The sequence below is a fragment of the Ceratotherium simum genome, chromosome 25, assembly GCF_057802395.1.
Source record: "Ceratotherium simum simum isolate JZ-2026a chromosome 25, ASM5780239v1, whole genome shotgun sequence".
NCBI lineage: Eukaryota > Metazoa > Chordata > Mammalia > Perissodactyla > Rhinocerotidae > Ceratotherium > Ceratotherium simum.
Window position 1 is genome coordinate 8,323,028 of NC_141924.1, and position 11,555 is coordinate 8,334,582.

The 11,555-nt window shown below is 49.4% G+C and overlaps 1 protein-coding gene across 1 annotated transcript; it reads left to right on the forward strand.

The window, feature by feature from the left end:
• Positions 1-1,114: 1,114 nt before the first annotated feature.
• On the forward strand, positions 1,115-11,234 carry LOC147913710 (cytochrome P450 2D17-like). Its single transcript, XM_087448579.1, has 5 exons — positions 1,115-1,303; positions 2,232-2,334; positions 3,052-3,231; positions 3,322-3,482; positions 10,413-11,234. The coding sequence occupies exons 1-5, from the start codon at positions 1,115-1,117 to the stop codon at positions 10,533-10,535; spliced, it is 756 nt and encodes a 251-aa protein (XP_087304705.1). The 3' UTR covers positions 10,536-11,234.
• Positions 11,235-11,555: the final 321 nt, after the last annotated feature.

An 11,555-nucleotide genomic window follows, 5' to 3' on the forward strand; every position in this document is an offset into this window, starting at 1 on the left:
TCCCCCCTCCCACCCGTGATCCTTCCTTGTCCGCGGGCTCCTGCGCCCCCCGGCGCCCGGCCGCGGAACTGCAGACGCTGCCGTCCTGCTGGGGCCTCCCCCTGGATCCTAGCGCTGCGCTGGGCGAGTCCGCCCTGCGAGTTGGATGACGCGGTCAGGCCCGCAGCCCCACAAGCTGCACGCAGCTTCCACTCTTCCTTTCTGTCCCGAGGGAGGAACGGGAATTGGGGAGTTTCCTCCGCGGGCGCTCCATGCCGCGGGGGAAGGGCACTGCGAGCCAAATGCCACCAACTTTCCCAGCGCCCTGGCTGGGGCTGTAGCTCCCTACCTGCTTTCTAGGGCGCTCTCCCAGGGGTTGTTCTGCATCTTGTTGGGTTCCAGGGCCCAGGGCTCCCTGCTTTGCCATCGTGCTGACGTCACCCTTGGGCTCTAAGTCTCGGTTCACAGTGTCCAGAGGATCCTTCCCTGTGCGGGTGAACACTTGTGACTCGTATCGTCCCTGCGGCGGCGCTCCCTTCTACCCCAGCAGCTTCTCTGGAGGAGAAGCCCAGCGAGGGCGGGCTCAGTGTGTTTCTAAAACAATAAATCTCAGTAAATTACATGTAAAGCAGTAGCTCAGAGCCTGCCTTTTTTTTCTTTTTTTTAGTATTTTTGAAAAATTATTTTATTGAGGTCATAGTGGCTTATAGCAAGTTTCAGGTGTACATTATTATATTTCAGTTTCTGTATAGACTGCATTGTGTTCACCATCAATAGTCTACTTTTTATATCTCACCATACGTATGTGCCACATTACCCCTTTTGCCCTCCCTCCTTCCCTCTTTCCCTCTAGTAACCACCAATCTTTTCTCCTCATCTATGTGTTTGTTTATCTTCTACATATGAGTGAAATCATATGGTATTTGTCTTCCTCTGACTTATTTTGCTTAGCATAATACCCTCAAAGTCCATGCACATTGTCCCAAATGACACTATTTTGTCTTTTTTTTAATGGCTGACTAGTATTCCATTGTATATATATATATATACCACACCTGCCTGGCCTGGTCCTAGGGGCCTGGTGTGGTGAGGGGTGCCAGTGTGTCGAGAGAACCGAGTGCCCATTGAGGGACCCATGGGGCTGCTGACTGGGGAGACACTGGGGCCCATGGCTGTGGCCGTGGCCATCTTCCTGCTCCTGGTGGACCTGATGCACTGGCGCCAATGCTGGGCCCCACGCTACCCACCAGGCACCATGCCCCTGCCTGGGGTGGGCAACCTGCTGCAGGTGGACTTCCAGGGCACGCTTTCCTGCTTTACTCGGGTAAGGAAGGTGGGGGTCAGCACAGAGGTCTTGGGGACCTCACCTACCAGCAGACTGTAGGTGGTGGGTGAAGCCACAGGCTGAACAGGGAGCTGGGGGGAAAGGAGGAGGCAGGTTTGAGAGGCCTCCTGGGGGAGGGCATCTGTGCAGGGCCTGGAGGACAGTTTGAATTTTCCTATCAAAGGTCACAGAGGGCAAAGGCCCGGAGGGAGGTGGGACTTGGCAGTGGGTTTGGGGTGCAGCTGGACCGAGCTTAAGTCGTGTGAACCTGCGTCCCTTCTGATGACATCAGGAGGAAAGGTCTTGAGATTGGGAAGAGGAGTCTGGTCATGAGCCCCATTTAAATCAGGAAATCAAGGTTGAGAGGGGACAGTGACCAATTCAAATCTTTTGCTGCTGTGAGACCTTGGGCCTCACTGCTCACCTCTGTGAACCTCAGTTTCTTTTCTTTTTTTTTTTTTAATTTTATTTATTTATTTTTTCCCCAAAAGCCCCAGTAGATAGTTGTATGTCATAGCTGCACATCCTTCTAGTTGCTGTATGTGGGACGCGTCCTCAGCATGGCCGGAGAAGCGGTGCGTCACTGCGCGCCAGGGATCCAAACCCGGGCCGCCAGCAGCAGAGTGTGCGCACTTAACCGCTAAGCCACGGGGCCGGCCCCATCAGTTTCTTCACCTGTAAAATGAGATGCTAACTTGGCCTACTGACTATGTTGGTGACCTTTGCAAAGTCAGAGCTGGGTGGTATGATACATTATAACGTCCTCCACCACACAGGTAGTGACCCTAGTGCCACGAGGCCATATAGATTCCTTGTACTCCATCGCTGCTGGCGGCCCAGTGATCCTCCAAGACTAGGGCCATGAGACTGGGTCCCACACCTGGGGTGTGACGAGACTTCTCCAGTGCCCTTGACCATCGGCCTGTAGCTGTGGCACCATTTCCGGGACGTGTTCAGCCTGCAGCTGGCCTGGACACCCCTCGTCGTAGTCAACGGGCAGGCAGCCACACGCGAGGCACTGGTGGACTGCAGTGAGGACAGCGCCGACTGCCCACCTGTGCCATCTTCAAGCACCTGGGCTTCGGTCTGCACACAGAAGGCAAGCAGAGGAGGAAGGATCGCGGCCTGGCGAGGACTGGGCCCACAGTGACCTGAGACCCAGCAGGATCAAGTGGAGGCAGGGTGGTGGACCTGCGGTGCAGGGAGGATTCAAGGAATCTGTAGGGGCAACAGGTGAAGGAAGGAGCCTGTGCCAAGGGTGGGCAGGTTGACGTTGGCCGGGCGGAGGGCGGGGCCTTACAGGGAGTGGGCCAACCCCCACAACTGGGAGCAGGAAGGGGATGTCCAGGTGGCGGGAATGAGGAGGGAGTCAGTGTGGGCAGGACAGGGGACAGGCTAGGACCTTCTGTGAAGGTGAAGGGGGTCACGGTGGGCAGAGCCAAAGGCGGGGCCTCGACCTGCCCCCAGTGGGGAGACGTGGTGAGCGATGAGGGCGGGCAGAGGGTGGGACCTGTCCCCAGCCGGAAGTGGGTGTAAGGTGGGCGGGATTTGATGGCAAGGAGAACGAGGATATAGTTGGCGGAGCAGAGCCAGGGCTGCGTGAGATTGGGGTGGGGCTTCACCAAAGTGGGCGAGACTGGGGAAGTAGGGCAGGGAGCGGGACCGAGATCTGTCCTGTAGCAGGGCGGCGGGCAGACGAGCCCGTGAGCGAAGTGTGCGCACAGAGGCGGGGCCAGGGCACACCTGAGCCGCGCCCACGTCCGCTCCGCCCCCAGGGGTGGTCTTTGCCCGCTATGGGCGCGCGTGGCGGGAGCAGCAGCGCTTCTGCGTGTCCACCCTGCGCAACTTCGGCCTGGGCAAGAAGTCACTGGAGCAGTGGGTGACCGAGGAGGCCTCGTGCCTCTGCGCCGCCTTCGCAGACCAGGCCGGTGAGTGCTGGGCTGAGGGACAGGAGACAGGGATGGAGGCTGGGAAGAGGAGATGGAGGCGACCCCCTGACCTGCACCTTCCCCTCCCAGGACGCCCCTTTAGCCCCAACGCCCTCCTGAATAAAGCGGTGAGCAACGTGATCGCCTCCCTGACCTTCGGGCGCCGCATCGAGTGCCACGACTTGCGCTTCCTCAGGCGATTGGACCTAACGGAGGACTTACTGAAGGAGGAGTCAGGGTTTTTGCCCCAGGTGAGAGGTGGAGGGGCCCAAGGAGCCCCGCAAGAGAGCTGCATGGAGGAGGCCTCTGCCCAGCAAGGGGCTTCTGCAAAGGAGGATTTGGATAGAGGGGTGTTGGGTCAGCAGGCCCAGGAGAGGGCTAAGGAACTTGTACCTCCCTTGTTGGAAGCCACTGGAACCCACGAGATGTAGATTTTAGGTTTATCCTTCTGGGGCCTAGGCAAGGAGAGAGGGTAGAACTGCGAAGTGAGGGAGAAATCAGGTCAATGGTGGGGACACCTTGGGAGCGACAGGGACCTGACTGGTGGAGGTGAACACTTGAGCACAGGGAGGACCCAGGGCTCTACATCTGTGACCAACAAGGTGCTGAATGCGATCCCGGTGCTCCTGCACATCCCAGGGGTGGCTGCCAAGATCTTTCCTGAGCGTAGGCCTTCATGGCCCTGCTGGATGAGCTGGTTGCAAGCACAGGATGACCTGAGACCTGGCCCAGCCTCCTCGAGACCAGACTGACACCTTCTTGGATGAGTTGGAGAAGATGAGCAGCCAGGGACAGAGGTGGTGGGTTAAGGGACCCATGAGGCGAGCCCTGGCAAAGTGGAGCCTAATTATCACCCAGTGATCAGGTACCTGGGCTGATGGGTGCAGAGTGGGAGGCCATTTGGGGGCTTCCTTCCTCTGCCCCTGAGCCCACCCTCTCTGTATGGCCCAGGCCAAAGGGAACCCTGAGAGCAGCTTCAGTGATGAAAACTGCACCTGGTGGTAGCTGACCTCTTCTCTGCCAGCATGGTGACCACGCTGGCCTGGGCCCTCCTGCTCATGATCCTGCAGCTGGACTTGCAGCATGAGCCCAGCCTGGGGGCCTGGTGGGCTGGGCCAGGGAAGAGAGGGACAGGCTTGGGGCCCTGAGCTTGGTTTGGCCACCAGGAGCTCTGAGCAGTGGCAGGGCCTTGGCTCAGAGATCAGAGTGACCTCCTCCTCCCCATGGGCACAGACCCTGCCCAGGAGTCAGGAGGAGGTCGGGGCCCAGCCCCCGGTGTTCTGACCACTGTGGGGACACTTGTCTGTCCAGGCCGTGTCCAACAGGATATCGATGAGGTGATAGGGAAGGCGTGGCAACCAGAGATGGGAGACCAGGCCCACGTGCCCTTCACCATGGCCGTGGTCCATGAGATGCAGCGCTTTGGGGACATCATCCCACTGGGCTTGCCCCACATTACATCACGTGACATTGAAGTGCAGGGCTTCCTCATCCCCAAGGTATGCCTGCGGCCCTGCTCACCCCAGCTCAGCTCCACCTGCCACCTGGTAGCCCCAGCATGTCCATTAGCAGATCGGACCAAGACTGGAACCCAAGCCACCTAATCCTCATTTCCACAGGCACCAACCGTCCAGCCTGGGTGGGTGTGGGGATGAAGCAGAGGCAGGGCCGGCCCAGTCCATTCAGAGCCCAAGTTCTGGGGTAGGAGTGGGGGGAGAAACATGTAAATTTGCTGATGTGTGGAGGAGGACTCCATGCATGCAAGACAGGTGGCAGTGAGGGTTCCCGTGGAAGTAGGTCACTTAGCCCTGACATGGGAACACGGAGCGTGCTGGGAATCTTTTTGGGTGAGAGTGACATGAAAGAGTCCAGGTGTGTACCAGCCAGAGAGTGTGGCCCCTTGGGTTTTGGTGGCAGGGGTCAGGGAGTTGTGCAGTCCGGACCTCCCCATGCCGGGCATCTCTTGCCAGGGGATGACGCTCATCCCCAACCTGTCACCTGTGCTGAAGGACGAGACTGTCTGGAGGAAGCCCTTCCGCTTCCACCCCGAGCACTTCCTGGATGCCCAGGGGCACTTCGTCAAGCAGGAGGCCTTCATGCCCTTCTCAGCAGGTGCCTATGGGGAGCTTGGCTTGCCGCCTCCTCCTGAGGGAGTGTTGGAGGCGCAGAGCTGAGGCCCCCAGGCTCACTGACCCCCCATACCCACCCACAGGCCGCCACTCGTGCCTCAGGGAGCCTCTGGCCCGCATGGAGCTCTTCCTCCTCTTTACTTGCCTCCTGCAGCGCTTCAGCTTCTCGGTGCCCACTGGGCAGCCCCGCCCCAGCAGCCATGGTGTGTTTGGAACCCTTGTGAACCCATCTCCCTACCAGTTCTGTGCTGTGCCCTGCTAGAGGGAGACACCAAGCCACCAACCTGATCTCTCGGAGGCGCTGATGTACAATAAACCCGTCTGATGGCTCAACCTGACTTGAGTCCCTCCTGGACCCCCTGATCAGCCTCAGGCAGTGATGCAGCCTCAGCAGCCTCTTCAGGCTAGCATCTCCCCCTCCCTGATCCAGCCTCACCTGGCATTTGACCCCACTTGAGAGAGGCGTATACTGAGGCTCAGGAGGTGACAGCTTACCCCCTAGTCACCCTTGGAGACCCAACACTGGCTGCCCTGGTTGGTGACTAAGTCCATGTAGAAGTCTTGACTCCTGGGTGTCAGGGAGCAGGAGGAGTGTGAATGGGCTTCTGAGAGGAATCAGCCCAATCCCTGGCTGGGTGAGTACCCTCAGGTTCAGGGATTCACTACAAGGACTAACAGGAGTCACAAAAGCTGTTACACTCACGGTTATGGTCTTTCCAGAGAAAGGATCCAGATAGAATCCGCAGTGGTCAAAGGCACATAGGTGGAGTTCAGGAAGAGCAGGCAAAGCTTCCAGCTTTCTCTGCCAGAAGATTCGTGGAGACAGTGTTCAGTTCTCCCAGCAATGATGTGGGACACAGCAGAGAGTATCGCTCATCAGGGAAGCTCACCCAAGTCAGGGTGTCCAGGGGTTTTCTTGGAGGTCGGTCACTTAGACTCGGAGAGCCACAAGGCTGACCTCAGTTACTCAGTATCCTGCTCCTCTCAAGGTCAAACGGTGTGGCCCAAAGCCCCCATCATAAATCACATTATTGGCATAAACTGTGTGGTGTGACCCCAGCCCCAGGTACAGAGACACTCTCATCAGGCAGGTCATCCCAAGGGCGTAGGGGATGTTTCCCCAGAGCTTGTCAAGGGCCGGGCTGTTTTTTTAGGAATGTGCTGGGATAGAAACCCCCAAACCTACTGAGTAAACTTTTTACTGCTCAGGCCACGCCCCTGGATTTTGGCTCTTACAGTAGAATGGTCATATTTGTTTGAGTATCTACTTTTTCTGTGTGTGTGTGTTGTGGGGGGGAATACACACAACATGAAATTGGCCATCTTAATCATTTTTGAGTGTACAGTTCAATGCTATTAAGTTCTCATATTGTTGTGCAACCATCATACCATCCATCTACAGAATTATTTTCATCTTGTAAAACTGAAACTCTGTCCCCATTAGACAATAACTCCCCATGCCCCTCCCTGTAGCCCCTGGCAACCACTGTTCTAATTCTGTCTCTGTAAATTTGGCTACTCTAGGGATCTCACATAAGTGGAATCATACGGTATTTGTCTTTTTGTGACTGACTTATTTCACTTACCATAATGTCCTCAAAGTTCATCCATGTTGTAGCATGTGACAGAAGTTCCTTCCTTTGTTAGGCTGAATAATATTCCATTGTATGTATAGACCACATTTTGCTTATCGCTTCATCCGTCGATGGACACTTCGGTTGCTTCTACCTTTCAGCTATTACAAATAATGCTGCTGTGAACATGGGGTACAAATATCTCTTTGAGACTCTGATTCATTTTGTGGATATATAACCACTGGACTCTTTTCCATAGTAGCTGCGCCATTTTACATTCCCACCAGTAGTGCACGAGGGTTTGGATTCTCCACATCCTCGCCAACACTTGCTTTTCTCTTTTGATGATAGTAGCCATTCTAAGGGTTGTGATGTGGTATCACATTGTGGTTTTGATTTGCATTTCCCTAATGACGAGTGATGTGGAGCATCTTTTCATGTGCTAGTTGCCCACTCGTATATCTTCTTTGTAGGACTGTCTCTTCAAGCCCATTTAAAAATCCCATTGTGTGTTTTGTTGTTATTGTTGTTGTTTTTGAGTTTTAGGAGTTCTTTCTATGTTCTAGATATTCATCTCTTATCAGATGCAGTCACGCACCACATAACAACATTTCAATCAACAACAGATCATACATACAACAGTGGTCCCATAAGATAAGTACCATAGAGCCTAGGTGTGTAGTAGACTATACCATCTAGGTTTGTGTAAGTACACTCTATGATGTTCGAACAGTGACGAAATCACCTAACAACACATTTCTCAGAACGCGTCCCCGTCATTAATTGACATGTGACAGTATATGATTTGCAAATATTTTCTCCCATTCTGTAGCTTGGTTTCTTTACTCTGTTGATAGTATATTTTGATGTGCAAAATGTTTTGATCTTCATGAAGTCCAATTTGTCTATTTTTCTTTTGTTGCCTATGCATTTGGTGTCATCTCCAGAAATCACTGCCAAATCCAATGTTGAGAACGTTTTCTCCTATGTTTTCTTATAAGAATTTTCTAGTTTTAGCACTTTCATTAGGTCTTTGATCCATTTTGAATTAATTTTTGTATATGGTGCTAGGTGAAGGTCCAACTTCATTCTTTTGCATTAAGATATCCAGATTTCCCAGCACCTTTTGTTGAAAAGACTGTCCTTTCCCCACTGAGTGGTCTTGGCACACATGTCAAAATCATTTGACTATATATGAGGGTTTTTTTCTGGGCCTTCTATTCTCTTCCATTGTTCTATATCTCTGTCTTTATGCTGGTACCACAGTGTGTTAATTACTGTAACTTTGTATTAAGTTTGAAATCAGGAAGTACGAGTTTTATTCTTCTTTTTCAAGATTGTTTTGACTATTTGGGGTCCCTTGAGATTCCATATGAGTTTTAGGATTGATTTTTCTAATTCTGCAAAAAGTCATTGGGATTATCATAGGGATTGCATTAAATATGTAGATCATTCTGAGTAGTCTTGATGGCTTTACAATATTAAGTCTTCCAATCCATGAAGATAGGATGTCTTTCCGTTTACTTGTGTCTTCTTTAATTTCTTTTTGCAATGTTTTGTAGTTTTTATGGTACAAGTCTTTCACCTTTTGATTAAGTTAATTCCTAAGTATTTTCTTCTCTTTGATGCTATTGTAAATAAAATTTTCTTAATTTCAATTTCAGAAAGTTCATTGATAGTGTATAGAAATACAGCTGAATTTTGTGTATTGATTTTGTATCCTGCTTCTTTACTGAATTTATTTACAAGTTCTAACATGGCTTTTTGTGGCTTCTTTAGGTTTATCTGCATACAAGATCATATCCTTTGCAAACAGAGATTATGTTACTTCTTCCTTTCCAGTTTGGATGCCTTTTATTTATCTTTCTTTCCTAATTACTTTGTCTAGAACTTCCAATACTCTGATGAATGGATGTGGCAAAAGTGGGCATCCTTTCTTTATTCTAGATGTTAAAGGAAAAGCTTTCCGTTTTTCACCATTGAGTACCATGTTGGTTGTGGGTTTTTCATATATAGCTTTTGTTATGTTGAGGTACTTTCCTTCTAGTCATAGTTTATTGAGTGTTTTTAACATGAAAGATTATTGAATTTGGTCAAATGCTTTTTCTGCATCAATTGAGATGATATGTAGTTTTTGTTCTTCATTCTGTTAACTGGTGTATAACTGATCAATTATCATATGTTGAATCATTCTTGAATTCCATTAATAAACTCCACCTGGTCTTAACCCTTTCCCACTTGTATAATCCTTTCAATATGCTGCTCAATTTGGTTTGCTAGTATTTTCTTGAGGATTTTTGCATCAATGCTCATAAGGCATATTGGTCTGTCATTTTCTTTCCTTGTAATGTCTTTATCTGGCTTTGATATCAGCGTAATGCTGGCTTCCTACAATGAGTTAGGAACTGTTCCAGCCTCTTCCATTTTGTGGAAATGTTTGAGTAGGATTGGTGTTAGTTCTTATTTAAACTTGTGGTAGAATTCAACAGTGAAGCCATCAGGTCCAGGGCATTTCTCTGTCAGGAGATTTTTGATTCCTTATTCAATCTCCTTATTTATTACAGGTCTATTCAAATTTTCTCTTTCTTTATTATTCAGTCTTGGTAACTTTCGTGTTTCTAGGAATATGTGCATTTCATCAATAGGTTATTCAGTTTGTTGGCGTACACCTGTTCACAGTACTCTCTTATAATGCTTTTTATTTGTGTAGAATCAGTAGTAATGTCCCCACTTTCATTTCTGATTTAGTAGTTTGAGTCTTCTCTCTTTTTTTCTTAGTCCATTTAGCTAAAAGTATGCCAGCTTTCTTGATCCTTTGGAAGACCAACTTTTGATTTAATTGATTTTCTCTATTATTTATCTAGTGTCCATTTCATTCATCTCTGCTCCAGACTATTTTCTGCTAGCCTTGAGTTTAATTTGCCCTAATTTTCTGCTTCTTTTTTTGTTTTCACTTTTTTTCTTTTGGTGAGGAAGATTCACTCTGAGTTAACATCCATTGCCAATCTTCCTGTATTTTTTTTTTTTGCTTGAGGAAGATTAGCCCTGAGCTAACACCTGTGCCAGTCTTCCTCTATTTTCTATGTGGGAATGCCTCCACAACATGGCCAATGAGTGGAGTAGGTCCGCACCCAGGATTGGAACCCGTGAACCAAGGATGCTGAAACGGAGCATGTAAAACTTTAACACTCAATCACGGGGCTGGCCCCCTTTTCTGCTTCTTTAAGGTGTAGACTTAGGTAGTTGATTTGAGATCTGTTTTAATGTAGGCATTTACACTTATAAACTTCTCTCTGAACACAACTTTGACTGAATTCCATAAGTTTTGGTATATTGTGCTGTCATTTTCATTCATCTCAAGCTGTTTTCTACTTTCTCTTATGATTTCTTCTTTGACCCATTGGTTATTTAAGTGTGTGTTGTTTAATTTCCACATATTTGTGAATTTTCCAGTTTTCCTTCTGTTAATGATTTCTAGGTTGTGGTGGACGAATATCCCGATCACTGTCAAGCCAATCCAGCGTGGCCTGCATGCAGAGGCAGCATATCATCCACTTCATCTGGAAAGTTCCACATGGCATTTAAAGAAGAGGAAGAATAATCCTTCTCAGGTTAAAGGACAGTTTTCAGTAGTTTCTTGATTTTGCCCTACCCCCACTTGGACTATAGAGGTCATAGAGGTGGCTCCTGTTGTCTCAGCATAATTTTTCCCTTTGAGAGCATCCCTGACACAAGTGGCCATAACTTGGACCAGATGAAATCCCAGCTTGGTGCAGTGTCAGCATATGGCCCCACCCTCTCCTTTATTTTCATTTTAGCTAATTATATATAGCAATAGCCACTGAATTGTATATTAGCCTGCTTCTTGGAGTTTTTGCTTTGTTTTGTTTTGTTTGCATTTCCTTACATATCCAGTGAACCAACCCCTGGGAGCTTAGCTCTATCATTTCCGAATTCCATAGGTCACTTTTACCTCCAGTAACTGACCACAGTGCAGCTGCTGTGTCACACCATGAGAGATGCAGAAACCATTCAGGAATGAAGGTTCATCAACCACCACCCCCTTCTTCCTATTCTCAAAATATGCCTACACCACGTTCCAGTGGGTCAAGTGAATGCCACTATTGAAGCCACTGTGTCAGGGGCTCCCAAGACCATCCTAAGTTCAGTGATTTGCTGAAGGACTCAGAATGCTGAAATGCTGTTATATTCATGGTTATTGTCTTTGTCTGTTTTGGATCTTACAACACAATATCGTGGAATGAGTGGCCTTTAAATAACAAACTTATTTCTCACAGTTCTGGAGTCTGAAAAGTCCAAGGTCAAGGCTCTGGCAGATTTGGTGTCTGGTGAGGCCCCCTTTCTGGTTCGTAGACAGTCACTTTTTCACTGTGTCCTCACCTGGTAGAAGGCTCAAGGGATCTCTCTGGGTTCCCTTTTATAAGGGCACCAATCTCATTCATGAGGGCTCCATCCTCATGACCGAATCACCTCCCAAAGGCCCCACTAACAAACACCATCACATGGGGATTAAGTTTCACCATATGACTCTGGGGGGACTCAAACGTTCCATCTGTACCAGTTATGATTTATTACAGGAAAGGATACAGATTAAGTCAGC

Bases quoted from the DNA above. Each gene is read 5' to 3' on its own strand.
- LOC147913710 (XM_087448579.1), top strand. From the start codon at position 1,115: ATGGGGCTGCTGACTGGGGAGACACTGGGGCCCATGGCTGTGGCCGTG. The intron at 2,335-3,051 runs GTGAGGACAGCG...GGCACACCTGAG, and splicing joins CGAGGCACTGGTGGACTGCA to CCGCGCCCACGTCCGCTCCG. The intron at 3,232-3,321 runs GTGAGTGCTGGG...TTCCCCTCCCAG, and splicing joins CGCCTTCGCAGACCAGGCCG to GACGCCCCTTTAGCCCCAAC.